Here is a 19,416-nt window from a genome sequence, read left to right as displayed (position 1 = left end):
AACTTTCAGGTATAGAAATAGAAAATAAAAATATAAGTCTTTGTCGATATACACACATATATATATATATATATATATATATATATATATATATCATAACATTTCTGTTACAGTGCATAGCTTCAATTAAATCAAAGCAGTTTCTTGTCACAGACGTTTTTAGGACTTCTAAGTTACTTGAAAAGACATTGTTTACCCCTGAATCTGAATAATATTTTGACTTAGTTCGTGACTCAGCCTATACCTTATTTAGAATTTTTCTCATCTAATTTGAAAATCTGATTGCTTTGTTTGTTTGTTCTACTCAGACAGGAAAAAGAAAATCTTAGAAGGACAGGATATCCATCTTTCATAAAGAGTATCATCAGCATAAACAAAAACCCACAAACGTTTCAATCAGCCTCGTGTATTAAAAATAAATAAATAAAAATAAATAAATTGTTTAGAATTGCCTCAGGCACTAATTAAGCAGAAAAAAATTTTAACATTCTGAATAAAGCAAAGAGGAAAAAACATTGAAGCCCAAACTAGCTGTATCAGGTGATGTAATCGCAGTATTGATGAGAATTCGACTTCTAGTTTGAAAACCGTACAACATGTTAGCTTCTTAGAAAAATATTGGATAATTGATGAATTCTCAAAGGCCGCACACAAAAAGATGAATCTATTTTACACATTTTTCATAGACATGTAAAAGCCGTTTTGGCAGATCTCTAATAATTGTATAAACTTTTTAGAACAATTGTTCTCCTGCTCACATGGCCCTCTTGTGAGTTCTGTAAATCCTCTTTTAATGCTGACATACTAAAACTAGCTGATTATTACAAGAAAAATGCTTGTTTACGTAAATTAGAAAACTTTAAGGTGGTATTTTAAAGATTCTGGCATTCATTTTCATAATAGTTTGTGAAAAATGACTATCACAACCACTAACACTTAAAAAAACACTGTGATCAACATATTATTGGAATTTCCCTCCAAGCAAACAGCACTAAAGTCATAATTGTGAGAAACGTGAGCCGCATGTTTAAATGACACCAGGTAAAAAGGCTTTTGTTGCTTGTAGTAAAACAAGAACTCTTTGTGAGGAGCTGTCGGCCTCGTCGTTTCCCCCACAGGTTGCTGCTTCCTCCATCGTCCAGCTGGGACATGTTCGGTTAAAGAAACGCTTTTGTGCTTTTGCAAAAATCCCCCTCAGATGATAGCAGACGGAGTCTTGTCGAGACGAGTCGGCTCAGTTAGGCTGTGTCTGACACATTCTTCTCTGGAATAACCAAGAAATGTGTCACAGCAAACTCGTTTTTGGATCAAAGACGCAGGAAGTGAGATGAGGATGGGGTAGGAGGAGCTTGTTATTGTTACTTTATAACCAAGTAATCATCACTTTAGCTCAAGTTCTACATCAGAGTTTAGACAAGCTGTCACAGTGTCTTTGAGTTGATTCAGTACTGCCCCCTTGTGCCAGTCGGATGCAAATCAACTCTATTCTTATTTAAATCCTTTGACTATATATAGAGAACTGGACTGAGAGCGTGTGATGTCACCCATAGAAAATCTCTTACCTTTTGTTCCAGCGAAATAAAGCTGTGGTGAGGTCGCGATACAGACGTCACTATGTTGGAGCCAGACGACAGTGATTGGTCCAAGTCGGTCTAAAGCAACGTTACTATGGCAACTACTATAAAACCAATCAGGAGTAAGCTTGTTTAAAGTCCACAGTCCTTCCACTAAAACCGGGCTCAGGAGAATCTGTTAATCAAACGTATGAGTTAGGGGTCAAAAGGCACCACATATTTTCACCGAGGCTTCTGATTGGTCAGTTTATAACTTGAACAACATCTGATAAAGAAAAATATTTTTAAAAATTGGTATTAGATAAAACATGTTTAAAAAAAAGGTATCTGAGCAAGAATGATTATTCTGTCAAATAGAATGAGTAATAGGTGTTTATTTGGAGTCTGTGGTTACTTTCTGTTTGGAACGCCAGGAGGGAAAGATCACTCAGTCCAGTTCTCACGTACAGTCAATGGATATTCCATAGACAGATTATGCACATGATCATTAATTACTCATCAGAAATTACTTAAAGAAATTACTTAAAGGGGGGAAATTAACTCATTGTTAGTAATAAGGATCATCATCTTTTAGACACTCAATGGTTTATTATTTATATGTATATTTGTATTGATGTATTTGGGAAACTGCTCCCTTTTGAAGCCAGCCTTCAGTGGTTTTTGGAGGAATTGCAACTCTTTGGTTCCGTGGAGAAACAGGAGGTTCTGACTTAAATGAAGCTGAAAAAAAATAGTTAATATTTATTTTGCTAAAAATAAAACATCATTTAATAAAAAAGGGCCTGATTTGCTATCATAAAATTCCAATAAAATCTTTTTTTTTTCTTTTTTTTTTGTCATGTTCTTGCAGCATTCTTCTCATCTCCTCCCAAGGGGACAAAATAATTCACTCGTTTGGATTGTTAAAAAATATCTCATCTGTCCAGCACAGTACCATGCACCTTCACATCCCCCCCAAACCAAAAACACAACATTAATAATAACACTTATTATGAAATATAACCAGATTGTTAATTATTATAGTAGAAAACAAAATTACCCAAATATTAATTATATTCAGACATAAAAAAATGCCTTCGTCGCACACTTCTATGGAGACAAATGAACAGCTGTTAAACACACAGAGGCAGATGAAGTAGCTTCTTGACATATGAAGAGAAAAAAATATTTAAAAAGCTATATTTTAAGCCTTTAAAGTTATGAAGTAACATATACACAATGTGGGAAAAAGCTCTTTGAACTAGCAATTGCTTCTCTGCACACCCAGTAGGTGGTGTTGTGCAGCACAGTATCAGATTCAACCCAGCAGCTTCCAAAGCAACAAAGTTGTTTTTTGTGTGTGTGTGTGTTTATGTCATTATTATGGAGTTATGTTCCTGTTAAACGTGTTTTGGAGTGAAACATTACATGTAAACACAATTTATAAGTGGAAACATATTTGTTTCTGACACTCAAACAACTTTTTCTCTTTACATAAGTAACATTGGGTATAAAAAAAGAGCAAAAATAATTCAAGACTTGCAATTTCTTTTTCCTTTTTTTAATGCACAAGCTTTGTTTGCCCTTAGAAAACATATTTACACAGGTAGATAACAATTATGCGGCAGCAAAATACTTTTAAAATTAATCTAGGCCCATTCAGCTTCAGACAGGCTTGTATTTGTGTTGTTTTGTGTTGCATAAAGTCAGAATAAATCTTAAAATGTATCAATATTGAAAACAGTTTAGTCCTAAAGTCTCTAAATTAAATACATAAAGGATAACACCCGCAGGTGTCATCCTCTTAGTCATTTTCTCAAATTCTTTTTTCACTGTAGGGATGCAGTTTGTCCAGAAGATGGCGCTCTGCACAACAGTCAGATTTCAAATCTATAGTATTTTTGTTTTCATTGTACAAAAGCGTGTTGTTGGTTTTTTTTTTTTTTGCATATTCAAACTATTTGTCACTTTTTATGGATGCAAAGAATGGCCTTTTTTTGCTTTTTTGTGCCTGTTGACCAACAACATCAGCTAAATCTACACTACAATCAATTATACATTGATCACTTCTCCTGGTGTTCAGCATTTTCTCTGACAAACTACTTTGTTTTGTTGTGGATTGTTAAAAAAAATGAAGGAAATTCTTCATTCTTCATCTCGTTAACAGAAAATAATGAAATTTGTTATCGTGTGATATTTTTAATCTAGTTTTAATGAGAAAACAATAAAAAAAGCAATGTTTGCTGTTCTCAGCTTCAATAGATTCTTCCAGAAACACCCGTTTTTGACATTTCTAGGGTTTTTTGGAAAGCAAATAGGTGACGGTAAATTTTAACGTGCATATATGTGTTGCAGGATTGCCAAAGAGCAGAGGTTTAAAAAAAAAAGAGGAAATGGTTGCATAGTCTACCTATGTCACAAGAGACGTAAAGAAAGAAAAATAAACAAATATACCCTTTTTAGGAACTCTGTTTTATATTTCTTTCATCGGAATTTTTCTATGTGCAAATGTTTAAACATTTCAGCTCTTTGCTGATGTTTGGTTTTAAATCCCAACTTTTCAGCAGCATTCCTAAACCGACTTTGTCTGTGTTTGTTCATCTGTTTAGCATCACGACTCTTCTGTGTCTGTTGCTCTTTCTTCTCACTGCGCTGGAAGGAGAAGCTAATTTTCTGCAGCAGCATTGAGCTGACCGCTTGTGGGATCAGAAAGGAAGCCACAGTGCAGCTAAAACATCACCTCTGGCAGCAAAAAAACTGGTTTTCTTTTATTATGTTGATAAGCATTTCCTTTTTTTACCAACAATTTAGACATAACTGTGCTTCAAATTTATAAGTCATGAATGAAGTGTTTTTATTTTTGTGTTTTTTTTATTATTATTAAAGAATTCCACATTCTCTTAAACGTTGTTTGTTACGATAAACAATGAAAAAAATGTGATTTCTATGGTTTTTTTTTACTGGTTTTAAAACTCCTCTGAGGGGATTTCTGCTTCTAGCTTCTTATTTTAGTCCTATTTCCTAGAAAACGCAGAACTTACCAAGAAGTTACGCTTTTAGAAGAAGCACAATACTGGATCTGGTCTAACATTTTGTCAGCCTGAGACTCAAACAAAATAAAATGGTTATTATGGAAACTGTGGAGTCTACCATCTGAGATTAAAATGGGTCAGATAAAAGCTTCAATTCATAAATAGCGGCAGAAATGGACCACAACAGAGAAGCAGGTGATCCATAAAGGTTTCCTTTAAACTGGTTCACTTCCTCATCTGAATCATCTAATCATTTCTAATACAAGAAAGCAGAAAAAGTGATCCTAATATAACTGTAACATTTATTTGTCTATTTGGTTGTTTTGAATTTGGTATGTTGCAATGTTGTTTTGTGCGAAAAAAAAAAAAAAAAGAGAAGCAACCGTGTAGAAATGAAGGCGGACATCACATGACAAAACTGAATTCTGTGTGTGTGTGTGTGTGTGTGTGTGTGCTTTACTGATAAAGAGAACACAATGAGCCACGGAGCACAAAGTCTGCTGCCATTCATCTGCTCAGCATCTCCTGGTGAGAACTTACAATGATTTCTAGGTTTATTCTCCATTTTTGTCCCCTCACTTCTCCTTAAAAAAGTTTGTGTTGTTTTCTGGCTGCTTTCTTGCACATATAACAGTAAATTTTATCTTTTCAAAGTGTAATAGTTGTATAACAGCTGGTCAGTTCTTGGCTGCAAACCTTTTCTACACCCTCACTGCTTCAGTGGATTATTATTATTAATATTTTTTTAATTACCCTTTTCTTGTGATGTTGCCACAAAAGATAAATGCACTTTCTAAAAAAATATTTTAGATCAAACGGTAAAAGAGATTTAGAAAACAGATGGTGAACAGCTGATTCCATTTTCAGGTGTACAATCTCCTCCCTGGTGTCCTTTGACAGCTCTTTGGTCTTGCTCGTGGTTCAGAGGTTGCAGTCTCCCTTATACAGATAACCAGTTCAAACAAGTGACATTAATACAGGTAAAATGTGGAGGATAATGGAAATTCTTGAAAGGAGTGACATAGATTTTGCTTTTTTGTAGGACGTATATACTTATTTCTGCTCTATTACCAATAAATTCTTAAAAAATGAGAAAATAATTTTTCCTGGACTTGTATTATTCTGTTCTATCTCACTGTTGATGTGTTTCTGTGATTCTAAACCTCCCACATCTATGTGACTGACAAACACTTTATTTTCCTAACTTAACATTTTATATCCATTCAATATAAAAACTGGTGAATTTGTGAAAGTACACTGAAAAAAGTGAGATATTGGATCCATTAACAAAAAATGTATTTCATTCAACATTTTTAGTTTTGGGCAAATTAAAATTTTGAGGTGATGGTTTACTCAACTTTAAAGTTTACTTTGATAAAATCTAATATATTCAAATGTAACAAATTGCAACCTTGTCTGAGGCCTGATGGTCAAACAGCCGAGTGAGTATACAGACATGCTCTATAAATACCAGATACAAATTAATTTAGTTCAAAGTTATTCATAGATTACATTTTTCTAAGCTTAGACTCAACCAAATTTATAACTCTGTATCGCACTCATGTGATAGATGTGGCGCCGCCGGAGCATCATTTGCGCATTTTGGCATTGTAAAGCTTTGAAAACATTTTGGCTCCAAATATTTAATTGGTTTACAAATCAATTTGGGAAGAATGGGGCTTTGGAGAGTACACTAGCAGTACTTGGATCACCTGTTTCTTTAAAATCTTTTTTCCTGTCACCAGATAATCACAATGGGTATGCCGGGTGCAAAGAAACTCATTTTGTTACAATGGAAGTCTCCTTCAGCCCAGAGTTTTGAGAGGTGGTTGAACGAAATGGTGTTTGTGGCTGAAGAAGAGCATATAAGCTTTAATAAGAAAAATAAACCAGACCTATTCAGTAAGATTTGGCAAGCATTCTTAGAATTCTTACAAGATAATTGATATGAATTATACCATAATTGATATATTTCCCACCATTTGAATGCCTGTTCTTTTTAGTTTATTTCTCTTTTCTTTGCTTTTGCTTGCACTTTCGTCCTTTTTATGCTAATTGTCGATGTTGTTCACATATGCTGACTAAAATTCTGTTTTGCCACATGAGTCTTGTAAAACATTCTGTGCACTTTTGAAAATTACAATAAAATGTAAAAAAATAAAAAATAACAAATTACAAATCAATGTTTCACTTTTTATAGAGTACAAACATTTTAAAAAATACATACAAAACAAACCAAAAAGCAGTTTACAATTGAAATATTCATTTTAATGTAAAACAAATCAGAAAAGGGAACTTAAAGTGTTGAGAAGTGCTTATCATGCTGAAATTAACTCAAGGAAATTAGGTTGATTGCAAAAATTGATATTTCAGGAAATTAAATATAAGGCAGAAAACCAAATTCATTCTAAAGTTTAATAAAAACTATATTAAATTATTTGTGTAAATCAAGTGAAAACAATAGGAAAGATAACTAAAACTGTAATACAAGAAGCTGAAAATTTGAGAGGAAGTAAAACAGAGCTAAATGGGTTGTTAATAATTCAAAGAATAACATTTTAAAAATGATTTTGGTTGATATGAATCTACATAAACAGAGGTCAAACTCAAAAGTTGGTTGTTTTCTTTGGTTTTCTGGCTAACTCTGAACAGCTGCTGCAGGTTTCTGTTCTCTGTTCCAGCTGCACCATGGCCTCCAACACCTCCCTGTTCCCCAGTGTCACCAAGCCTTCAAAGAACGAGCAGGCGGGAAGCGTGGACGTGGAAGCCGTCATGGAAAACGTCAGCATCATCCTCTACACCCTGACGGTGGTGCTGGGCATCACGGGCAACTCGGTGGTCATCTGGGTGGCGGGATTTAAGCTAAAGGTTTATTATATCTTTGTTCTAAGCAGATCCTCAACTTTCAGTTCACTATTTACAGTTTCAGTGATGACAGAGGCCAAAACTACAGAGTGTGTACAGTGTGTGTGTGTAAGCACCTTCTTGAACATGTATTTAGCATAGGGTGTTCACACTGGACTGTTGCTACCTGATAGTGGCACATGTACCTACAGTTGGAAGAAACTTAATCCGAACTGATGTATATCTCTGAAATCTTGTTCCAGACTTTCTTTCTTTCTTTCTCTAATATGTGAAAGACTTTGTGACATAATTCACTCCGGACAAAAGCCGCTTTATTCATTTCTCCTCCGTGACCAATTTTCCATCCCCAATTTTCTTCTTTTAAAGCATGTGTCCTTCATGGACTAGTATAATTCCCAATAGACATTAAAATATTGACAGAAGTTTGCAATGTTCATAACAATGAAAGATTTCGGATGGCTAGCGCGACATGCGCGATCGCTCCAGCTCCATAGGCTATGTTACAGCCTGGCAAACTGTTCATTTACCCTGCCTTTGCCCAACAGTAACCAGGACAGTCTACGGCAACCCCACGACCCCAGCGGGTTAGGAAAATGGCTGGAGGTTTAGAATGAGTGGCCATATTGGATGTATTATACTACCCTTAGATTGATTCAATGAAAACGTCACACGGCCAAAGCTGAAACCCTGATTGGTTGATGTGCAAATCGTGCCACAAAACTTCAGATTGTACACTCAGCATTAACACTTTATGCTACTGCCAGCCTGAATGCACTATAATGAAATCAATCATTTCTATGGCAACCACTTTTGCCAATCAGGAGAGAGCTTTTTGGAAGTCTACATCCGTACCGCTATCAATCAAATGTTTCAAATGTTTAAGGTGAGAGTCGGCAGCTTTTATTGAGGCATCTGATCTGCCAGTTTATAATTTGCAATACAGAAAAAAAATTAAGATAAGCAAAAATGTGTTGGGGGGAAAAGGGTAGCAGAACAAGAATGGCTGTTCTGATAAATATAGCAACTGTTTATTTCTCAGTAGAAGTCTATGAGACTTTGGCTTCTTAGAACCAGTGAGTACTTCCTGTTTGAAACACTAGGGTGAGAGGTCACTCAGTCTAGCTCTTATATACAGCCCAGAGTCCAAATGGATGACAACTAGAACTCTCCTTCTATCTACTTCATCTTTATAGATTGTACAAGAATCTCGGGTATTATTTATACGGATCTTCAGTAGTCTGGTAGCTGGTGGTAGTGCAACTTCTAAAAGAAATTTTAACTTTAATGAACCCAAAATCACAGATCGGTCCAAAGCCAAAGTCCTCTATTTAATTGTTGGCTTTAAATGTTAGTTTTTACGTAACACGTCTGTTGATTGGGACTTACTCAATTTTGCAACCAGCTTACAGCCATCCTTTGAGGAACTACTTAGGCACTTCCACTCAGTGTTGTGGAGCAGGGGTTACCCCTTTTTCTGACCTCTGATGCCAAAGAGGCTAGAATAGAAGGAAGTTCCTGATAACCAGACCTTCCTGTCTAACTTTCCTCTTTCCTCTCAGTCGAAGGTGACCAACGTGTGGCTGGTGAACCTGGCGATAGCAGACCTGATCTTCTGCTTCACTCGAGTCTTCTCCCTTATTAAGAAGCTCTTCTTCGACCACTGGCCGTTTGGTGTCTTCCTATGCAAGTTTAACGGCTTCTTCAAGTACGCCAACATGTTCTGCTCCGTCTTCCTGCTGGCGGTCATCAGTCTGGACCGAATGCTTTGCATCTGGCGCCCCATCTTCATGAGGAGGCACCACAAGATGTGGACAGCACGAGTGGTGGCGGTCTGCGTCTGGATTGTTGCTGTCATCTTCAGCAGCCCATACTTCATCTACCGGCAGGTCTACATGAAGAAGAACCTGACCAAGTGTAGCTTGGAGGTGAAAGAAAAGACACAGGGAGACAACACCACCAAACACGTTCTGTACTCCATCCGCTTCGTGTGTGGCTTCCTCCTGCCTTTCATAGTCATCTTAGTCTGTTACATCCTCGCAGGCGTTGGGATCCGGCGAGCACGCTTCTCCAGGAAGTCACGCTCCCTGCGTGTGTTAGTGTCGCTAGTTATTGCGTTCTTCGTGTGCTGGGCTCCGTACCACTCCCTTCTACTAGTGAAAATGGTGGACAGTGAGAACCCGGTGTTGAAAGTGTGGCAACCGCTGGCCTCTGGCATGGCCTACTTCAGCAGCTGTGTGAACCCTCTGCTGTACTTCTGCATGGGGCTGGAGGTCAGGGGTCGCTTCAGACAGAGTCTGATGGGTGTCTACAGGCGCGCCCTGGCGGACGTGGACGACCAGATGAGCAACGAGCGCTCTATGGATGACAGCATCACGTCCAGATACAGCTCTGCTGTGGCAACGCGGCAAAGTCTGGACGTACAAAAGAATTGAACCACAAACGTTTAGGTAGAATAGCTTCTGTTTTATACTCTGTTCATTAACAGTCAACTAGTACAGGTGTAGAAAACCTCAGGATTGCATCATAGTCTTCAGGTGTTACATGACAGCAAGAAATGTTAATGAGGACGAACTTGAATCATCAATCGTCAGACTTTTCACAAGCAACAGCAGACATGGGGAAACCGCAGCTCAGGAGTCAACTGTGGCACAAGATCCTGAATCACTTCTGACAAACAAACAAAAAAAAGGAATCTAGCCCACACAGTAACCTTTTGCTTAAGTTCCTCATGAGGACGCAACCAAGCGATGAACTCCTGGTCCACCTGAGATCCCGGATTTGTGGGTATTGCGGATTGTAGACCAGTTCATTCTGGGAAAGGTCTTATAAGTGTGTGAAAGTCAAAAATAGCAGAAGCCAATCTTTGACTTTCGTTTTGGACCCATTGGTGTGTTTTTAGATGTAACAACAGACGCCACTTCTTGTGTAATGGATGGAGGACTGCAGTGTCCTTTTCAGTAAACCTCTTTGCCAACACAAGAAACAGAATAGCACCAAAATAGTGATTTTGTGTTAGTAAAGAATAATGTTTATTGACTTCATCAGCAACCAATTTTGACATCTACTACCAGTCAAGTTTCAATGACTTTAAAGTATTTTCTGGTTGAATTCTGGGACTATACATATAACACTGTAGTGAACTGCTCTGGATCCACAAGTGGCTCTTTTATCTCTGCATGGTGGCTCCTTATTTAAAAAAAAGAAGTTCATTAATGAAAAATCCAAATTTCTTAAAGGCTAAACTAAGACTATACAGCTACTTCCAGGTTTTGATCAGTGGAAAACGAGCCCAAATGGATCTTTTACTGTTAGAGGTTGCCGACCCCTGTGCAAAAGGATTGGGTAATTGTTATCTGTCAATATAGACAAGTTTCCTAAAGTATTCTATCCATTAAAGAAATAGAAGAATATTGTATGCCTTTAAACTCCCTCTCCGGTCGTCTTTTGATCCATTGTAAAATCATTCCCAGTAGACTTTAAAAAAACCTGTAATTTTCTCTGTACTAAAAACATAGTTTCTTCAGAGCGGCAACAGAGTCTATTGGTGTGGAGCAACCCCACCCCCTTTTTCCATCACCCATCTGTTTACATGGTTCTCTCAGCCCCAATAAAACATCAGTGGTGCAAGAAAAATGGCGACAATATTGGAGTTATCCAGCCGTACAGTTCTGAGCCAGATTCCAGCTCAAACGAGGAAAACAAAGACGTAAATGTATCTAGTGGATGCATCAGAATGGAGTGGAGCTAGTTTTCCACCCAGCATAATTTTGTCACAACAACAAGCTTTTCAATCAGGATTATTTCATCTGATTCACAACAATTTGATCAATAAAATACTCAGAAATTCAACTTTCAGCTTAATTTTCTGAATATATTCCCTCCACCATTAAAAGATGCCACAAGAACATATTAAAAACTTTCATAGGAGTGGGTCTTTAATGAATAAAATAAAGTCCATATGGCATACTGTATTTAATCCTTCTACTAGATCTGTAATAAAAGTAACATGTAGGCCTAATATTGAAACAGACATCTAGTTAAAATCAGTATATATGCTATTTTATGGGGTCCAGATGACCCCACCCTTAGATTGATGTGTGATCCCTCCAATGATAAAGGTGGACAGGATTTTATGTCTGCCACGGACCAATTTCTCTTCCTCTTCTTCAGTCTGGATGAGAGGTATTTACATCACATGTGTTGTATCGGCACACGCTCTTATTTCATTAACTGAACCGTGTTTCTGCATCTGGTTCTTTGAATATGTATCATAGTGCTACGTTTAATCTTAGTGGTCGCCATGTTGCCGTCCGATGAGGATGTGACCTTTGAACCTGCACATGCATGTATCTCTGAACTGGTCTATAGAGGAAAATTAAGCCAGTTTTCTTCCTCATGCTCACTTTTCCTTCCTGGTCTGAGCTGGTCAATGGGAAATACTGTCTTCAAGGGAGCACCTGTTGGAACTGCATTTTTTTTCCCAAGAATTTTCAGTTTTTACAGCAACCAGAACTCAAGCAATCTTGAATGACCTCACTCCAGTGTGCCTGCCTGTTCTGACCATAGTTTTAATAGCGTTTTGTGTGAAAAATGTCAATAAAGGATTTGCATCTTCAAACAGAAAGTGAAACGAACATTCTTTTTTGTTGCAGCACAACAAAATCCGTGAGAAAAAACAAAGCGAAACATTAAATCGACACGATCAAAACCCTCCGATGCCAACATCTGCTTCTTTTCCTGTTTTTTAAACCACAGACTGAACATTTTTTTTCAGTGTCAGAAAAGGTGGCGGCCATGATCTTTAAAAAGTAATTCTTTGAAAAGGTTTTCTAGAGAAATAAATTAGTATAAAACCCTCAGGGTTTTCATTTTAAGCATGCTGGAATGCACAGGAAGACAAATGGAGGTGTGATGTCTAATGGAGAGAGTAAAGGGAAGTGAAAGTATTAAAAGGAAACACAGAGTGAACCACAGTCATGAGTGACTCATGCGCAGAGGTCACTCCGATTGCCTGAACACAGATACATCTGAAAAAACTTTTTAGTTGTATTTTTTGCTCCTGTGATTTATCTCAGTGAGAGCTGGACAACCAGATCATAAAACGCAGCCAAACAGTTTAGCTTTGCAGAACACTTCAGCATCACCGCGATACCAACTCCATCCGCTTATCTGTTCAGACTTTAGTGTTTCAGAAGCAGGATTATTATTTATTGAACTTGAGCCATAAACCACTGCTATGAGATTGTTCAGGAGTCCTTCATTAAAGGGATATGAAAGCAATCTGCAGCAGGAACATAAACTCATCGGCAGAAAGATTAATCATCTCTTGCTTCATTTTTAAAGCGTTCTCAGTGTTCTTTGAATTATTATTCCAATGTTTTTAGCAAAAATAAAGAGAGCTCTCTGCTTATGGAGTATCCGACTAGCTTATGGCTCCTCACACCTCCAAGCTAACATCAGTGCAACAAAAATGGCAAGCAATACAGGAGTTACCCAGACGTACAGTTCGTACTTGGATGTGTCTGCCTACACATGGATGCATCAGAATGGAGTGGAGCAGGGAGCTTGTGCCCCACCTAGAGTATTTTTTTTATAACAAATGAGATTTTTTCCAAACTACATTTTTTTACAATTTCAAATACTCCTAAATCAATTTTAAAGCTCAATTTTCTTCCCATTTGTCCTTCATTTGTTAAAAACACATTTTTCATCAGAGTGGGTCCTTGTTTTATGGCTTCAAATTCTACTTAAAACTTAAAATAATCTTTCATTTTCGACCAATACTTTTTATTTAGTTTTTACAGATTAAAAGCCACCAAGATAAAAGGGAAGTCAGACCATTTTTATATGAATCAGAGTTTTAAAGTTTGGCCTAATTTAACATTTATGTGAATATTTAACATATGAAATAGTGTACTATCATATCACATCGGAATACATTTTAATTCAAACTGGATGCTTAGCAACCAGTTTTATACACATCTGGTTAATAATTCTAGAGGTATCATCGTAAAGTAATCCTTTTTCACCCACAGTATGATCATCAATGGGATATAAATGCATTTGCCTTTACTTTTCTTCTATATGCTTTTCAAGTCAACCAGAAAAATGATGTGAAAGGATTAACAGACATTGTGGTAATAATAGTGTGGTATATGTTAGTCATGACTTTCAATAATAGTATTTATTTGATAAATAAAACAAAAAAATGTCTTGTTTTTTATTTAAAATACAGGTTTGTCCAATTAAAACGTACATTTACTGAAAAACTTGTGTATTTACTGAACCGTTTTCCAGTAAAAACCTATTAGAGTGCAATTGGTCTCTGACAGATGACAAATGAAAGCGCTGTTGTGGGCGTGGCAACTATAAAACTATGATCACTGCGTTTCAATTAAATGTTTACTTTTTTAGAAAGCACCTTCCCTACAATGTGTGTGAGCTGCAGAACTCAACACTGCTGTGGTTTGTAAACTAAACACGTTTTCTGATCTTGAATTGGCATCTACGGAGGCCCTTCAGGGACACAGGAGTAAAAAAGTTTTATTTTTACTTGTGTCCTTTTAATGGCTCTGCAGTTTTCAAATGTTTTAGCAAAAATTGTTTTTGGGCTCATTTTTGAGGAATTAGGGATTGGAAAAACAAAAAAAAAAACCGCTAATGTATGTTATCTGTCACTGAAATAGTCATAATGGGTTTGATCTTCACACATGTGAAACTTGGAAATCTGAATCTTCTTTTTTGGGGGTTTCAGCTGCAGGTGCTCAAATGACCACAGGAACATGTCTGAAACTGATAACCGTTGATTTATTTGGATGTTCAGCACAGCTGCAGGCATTTTCATTGTTTCAGGAAGTTTAAAAGAAGTTGCCATGTGAAGGCTTGAGTCATAACAGCTGATCCTTTTACAATCTCAACAAAAAACACGAAGCCTTTCGGAGCACATTTACAAAAGCAAAAGTTATTTTTGTCTGGAATGTAAACTATGAACTGAAACTCAGACTTTTCACAGAACCATCAGTCTGACGCAGCAGAGAACATCTAGTGTTTTGGCCCATTTTTCGCTGATGTCAAACTGCAGCTTATCGAAGCCGTGGAGGAGAAAAAAAAAAAAACCTTCCCTTCTGATGTGCGTCCTTAATGAAAAGATTCAAGTTTTAAAAAATACAAAAAAAGTGAATTAAGGAAGTGCCTATGAACTGTTTTCCCCCTCATATCTTAAAAAAGAGACACCTATGAAGGAAACTGAAATTGTCCATGGAGCGTCTCACTCGTACTCTGCGATCAGAACCATCATCTCCACTCCGAACAGCAGAGCCAGGATCTCCATGAGCGACTGGCCAAAACTGGAGCGTCCTGCCAGCAGCTCGGGGAGCACAGTCACTGTGGCAATGTAAATAAACCCCCCAGCTGTGAAGGGCAGGATCCAGGCTGTTGCCGTGGCGCCCACACCTTCAGCCATAAGGGAGCAAGCTGTCCCTGCCAGCGCCCCCAAAGCAGTCAGCAGCTGCAGACACATGGCCTGATGGGAAAGAGGAGCCACAGCGTCACACTCAACACATCGACAAACGCAGCCTGTAAGCAGACGCTACGATACCTTCTTCTTAGTGCAGCCAGACTGCACCAGAATGGCGAAGTCTCCGATCTCATGGGGGACCTCGTGCAGCAGGATGGTCACTGTGGTGATGGCACCCACTGCTGGACTCACCAGGAATGACGCTCCGATGGCGAGGCCGTCGGTGAAGTTGTGCGTGAAGTCAGCTGCCAGGTTCAGGTAACCCGACACCTTAATATCTGTAGCACAAAGAAACAGGCGTTTATGCAACTCAACCACTTTAAAGTCCCACTTCAATCATCTTTCGATGTATTTTCAAAGCGTTGCCAGCGGCTTAAATATCATTTTAAGTCAAAGTCAAAAGCCCTGTTGTTTGGAGCACGGAGCTCGTGGCCCACCCAGTGCATTTTCAGCATCATTTCAACTTTTAAAAACAGCATTTTTTCCTGCTCCCCATTCACAAAGAATTTAAAGAAAAAAAAGAAAAGCATATGAAATATATATATCCTCTATCATCAGAAAAATACCACAAGAGCATGTTAAAAACACCAAAAACTAAAATTTATTACATTTAAAAATTGTGTTTTGTGCTGCAAAACTGAAATCCTTTCTTGATAAAAAAAAAAATATATATATATACATGACAGCAGTGGATGCAGTTTATTTTTATAGACTTAATAAATATAGTTGCAAAGTGGATTTTCTGCACATAAGAATCCATTAAAACGTTAATTGTGCAAACAGTCAAAAAGTTCCGGTAGTTTGAAGAGTGTGTGTTACTTTGCTGCTGCTGGAGACGACTGATGAAGGGTTAAATCAAAGATAAAAAGAAATTAACAGCAGTCACAGTAAAGCTATTCGATCTAAACCCACAAATTCCTCTATTTCTGCTTATTTACAAATGTCCTTCAATCTATCAGTATTTTTCCGCACAGAGAATATGATGGATCCAACCTTTGAATAATAAACCAATACAAAAACACAGCAGGCAATTATCAGAATGAACCTAACTGATTAACTGAATGAAATAATGAAAAACAATAAGTTTAGAACCATATACAAACTCACAATATTTAAATTAAAGTTTATCGCTCTACATTAAGATGCTAAAGTCACACTTGTTTACCTGAGCTCTTCTCTTCTTTCTTTGACACCTTTGCATCTTTGTCATCTTTCTTCTTCTTTTCTTTTTCTTCTTCCCCATCACTGTGCTTTTCTTTGGCAGGAGCTGAAAATGTTTCACAGTAAACAACTCAGAATACAAACATGAATAACATTTTGTACCTATTTTACATGAGCCAAACGTTGCACATATTTTCAGCCTTAAATGTCTAAACCTCAAATGGGCGCTTTCGGGACATCTAGTGGTGAAACTATGCATTACAACAAGCTGCAAACAAGGAAACTTTTGGCAGATGCAGATGAAAGCATTTCAAAATAAGACAGATTTATTTTGTAAAGCAAGTTTTTTTTTTCCTTTGAAATAAATTGTCACCGTACCGCGAGAGTGACTGTGGGAGTGACCGTGGGAATGCCCGTCTTCGCCCTTCAACAGCCGGACAAACTTTTCCACGACCAGGAAGGCGATGATGCCACAGAGAACCCACAGGCCCACGGACATCATGTGACCATGAGCGGCGCCTGCGCTGATGACAGGAAGCGTGACGGACAGAAAACAGGTGAACACGACAGGTTAGGATGAAGGGAAACGCTGCTGACCGTGGGAATGTCCGTGGTCGTCTTCACTAGCGTGTGAGTGTCCGTGATGTTCGTCTTCATGATGGGAGTGAGGCTCTGTCAGAAACATGAAGGAAAAATGATAAAAAGTTCAATCAAATTTGGTCGATATGACATTTCCAGAACATTTTCCTCTGATAAATACATTTCTCTATATTAACTGATCATCTGTTCAAGTTAGCAGCTTTGGATTTGATCTAACTCTAAGAACCTTTCCTAACAAATACCAGATTATAATCTGAACACAAAAACCTACCAAGTGCATGTGGAATAAGGTGGAGGAATGCGTCACCCAGCAGCCCCCCGGATGCAAAACTGAGCAGAACCTTGAGCAGGTTCTGGTGCTGGTCGCTGTTGGACTGAACCGGGATGAGGAACAGGATGAGGAAAGGAGCAGCGCTGATGAGCAGAGTAGCTCCGACAGCCTGCAGGAAAAAAATAAAACAAAATAAAACACCAAAATGGACTTTTTGATTCAAAAATGCAGCAGACAAGTTTAAAGATTTCAAGTTTATGAAATGTAGCGCTTTAGCAACATGACATGTGACGCCCTTGTAGTTCTAACTCTTTAGGACTTGATTTATAAGAATTTTTTTTTCAATTTTCCCCCAAAAATCATAGAAATCAGGAAGACAGAATTGTTTAAAAATCCTACATCATGACTGGACTAGTTCCACACCACAATCCTGTATTTTTTTGGATAAACAAGTCAAAACGTTTGGCATAATAGTGTGTTACTGAAGTTTACCTGTGTCCACAGCTCCACCACATCCCTCTTCTCTCCACTGGGTCCCCGTTTTCCTCCCTCTGCTCCATGTGAGTGTCTCTGTTCGGCCTCTTCCTTGTAAACCCGAACAATATCTTCATGGTGAGCGTGTCCATGATCATGAGCATGTCCGTGATCGTGAGAGTGTGCATGTCCGTGATCGTGAGAGTGAGCGTGTCCGTGATCGTGAGAGTGTGCATGTCCGTGATCATGAGCGTGTGCATGTCCGTGATCGTGAGAGTGAGCATGTCCGTGATCGTGAGAGTGAGCATGTCCGTGATGCTCCTCTTCTTGCACGGGAAGGTTGGCCTCAGCACTCCATTTGCTTGCTCCATGGAACATCTTCACCTGCGGACCGTGGTCGTCCTCTCCATCATGACCGTGGTGGTGGTGGTGATGGTGTCCATGTGAGTGAGCATGTCCGTGATCCCCGTGGGAGTGGCTGTGAGAAGTGACTGGATGAAATGCTAACAGTAGGACTGCACATGTGGCCAGTGTCAGCACCAGGAACCGGATGAAGCCCATTTTACACCTCTGAAGGGGAAAATCAAACGTACGAGTGATTTAAGCACAAAACATGAGATTAAAACATGTTTTTTTTTTAATATTAGCTTTGAAAATGAAAGGACTGATGTTACTTCAATGAAGACACATAAAAACAGCCCTCTAATCATCATTTATTGCAGAAATGCAGGAGTTATTCTCTAAATAAACGACAGTCAATTGAAGTTTCTACTGATTTGTGCAAACAACAGTGGTTAATAGTGTTTGCTAACCTGTTTGAAACGGATGCTGCTAACTTAGTGTTTTGTTTACCTGCTAGCTAATTGCATTTTCTAGACTTCAGCTGCAAACCAGATAATCTCTTTGACTTTATTTGAGAAGTAAAAGCCTTAGTCTGTCAGTAAACAGTAAAATCCTCTCATCAAACAGGATGCATTTGACCGCCGGATTCAACAGGTTAGAGAGAAACCCTGTTAGCAAGCTAGCTGTTAAGCTAACAAGCTGAAGTTAGCGCATTGATTCAGTCTCGTTTCAACAACATAAACAAACAATTATGACATGTAAATTTTACCGGGTTGTGTCAGCTGTGTCTGCGCGTCAGGTGTCTTGATAACTCTTTGTTCCAGGGTGTAAACACGCTAATGATCCCGCCTGCGTCGATGCTGCTGCTCAGACGTGGCATTCCCACAGCCACAATTAAAATCTCGCGATGTTTCGTGTTCACTGTTTTTGATCTTCCACATGGTCAAAACCATAGACTTAAACTCTAACTGAACAAGATATGGAAATTTGAGGGACTAAGATTTAACAAAAAGATCATGGGTATCTATCGGTGCTGTATAAATTATTATTTTCATAACTTTATTTTGTAGTTAGCTTAATCTTTTAGTATAACTTTTGCAAGCATTACCCCATACCTCATTGCAATAAAGTAGATTTGGGACCTCTTCAGTTCTTCCATGTCTTCTGCAAACCTTTTTAACATTATTTTGGTCTGGTTTTATTCCTGAAGAGTTGCATAAATCAACTTTGGCAAGCATATGCCATGCAAAAAACAAACAAAAAAAAACTACATAGTATTAAACAAAAATAGGTTAAAATAGCTTGGACGGTGGTTTCTCTGGAAGATTGTCAAAACAGAGGAATTCAGATTGTCATTGCAGCTGGCATTTATTTAAAGCAATCTGTATATCTTGTAAGCCCACTAATGTACGCATAAAAAGAAAATTGATGCAGATCATAATTTATACTCAACCACACAATACTTTATTTTACTTAATATTTTTTTTACATTCCTATTGTGAAAAGTGTTAAGCTTTAATGAAAAAAAAATCAACAAAACAACTAATATAACACCAATATACAATGAATATACCATACCCTCACAAGAAAACAAGAAAAAGA

General features: G+C 37.9%; 2 protein-coding genes and 1 long non-coding RNA gene across 7 annotated transcripts; 1 reads left to right on the top strand and 2 right to left on the bottom strand.

The window, feature by feature from the left end:
• Positions 1–1,000: 1,000 nt before the first annotated feature.
• On the bottom strand, positions 1,001–1,816 carry LOC112137680. The gene is made up of 2 exons (XR_002917586.2): positions 1,563–1,816; positions 1,001–1,262 (listed from the first exon to the last, which is right to left on the bottom strand). It is a non-coding gene; the product is annotated as an uncharacterized LOC112137680 (long non-coding RNA).
• Positions 1,817–3,175: 1,359 nt separating this feature from the next.
• On the top strand, positions 3,176–12,093 carry LOC112161813 (C3a anaphylatoxin chemotactic receptor). 2 transcript variants are annotated; one of them, XM_024297277.2, is made up of 3 exons: positions 3,176–5,113; positions 7,267–7,453; positions 9,010–12,093. In XM_024297277.2, the coding sequence occupies exons 2-3, from the start codon at positions 7,274–7,276 to the stop codon at positions 9,880–9,882; spliced, it is 1,053 nt and encodes a 350-aa protein (XP_024153045.1). In that variant the 5' UTR covers positions 3,176–5,113; positions 7,267–7,273; the 3' UTR covers positions 9,883–12,093. The 2 variants fall into 2 exon arrangements, with proteins under 2 accessions (XP_024153045.1, XP_024153053.1); XM_024297285.2 differs by having other exon boundaries at positions 3,176–5,565.
• Positions 12,094–14,237: 2,144 nt separating this feature from the next.
• Positions 14,238–19,416, bottom strand: slc39a7 (solute carrier family 39 member 7). 4 transcript variants are annotated; one of them, XM_024297314.2, is made up of 9 exons: positions 18,584–19,416; positions 17,781–18,042; positions 17,491–17,732; positions 16,999–17,167; positions 16,725–16,799; positions 16,506–16,646; positions 16,132–16,233; positions 15,048–15,244; positions 14,718–14,972 (listed from the first exon to the last, which is right to left on the bottom strand). In XM_024297314.2, the coding sequence occupies exons 2-9, from the start codon at positions 18,031–18,033 to the stop codon at positions 14,718–14,720; spliced, it is 1,434 nt and encodes a 477-aa protein (XP_024153082.1). In that variant the 5' UTR covers positions 18,034–18,042; positions 18,584–19,416. The 4 variants fall into 4 exon arrangements, with proteins under 4 accessions (XP_024153066.1, XP_024153082.1, XP_036070235.1 ...); XM_036214342.1 differs by having other exon boundaries at positions 17,491–17,741; positions 17,790–18,042; XM_024297298.2 differs by having other exon boundaries at positions 14,238–14,972; positions 17,491–18,042.

This window comes from Oryzias melastigma, linkage group LG11, assembly GCF_002922805.2.
Source record: "Oryzias melastigma strain HK-1 linkage group LG11, ASM292280v2, whole genome shotgun sequence".
Taxonomy (NCBI): domain Eukaryota; kingdom Metazoa; phylum Chordata; class Actinopteri; order Beloniformes; family Adrianichthyidae; genus Oryzias; species Oryzias melastigma.
This window is presented reverse-complemented; position numbering and strand designations above follow the sequence as displayed.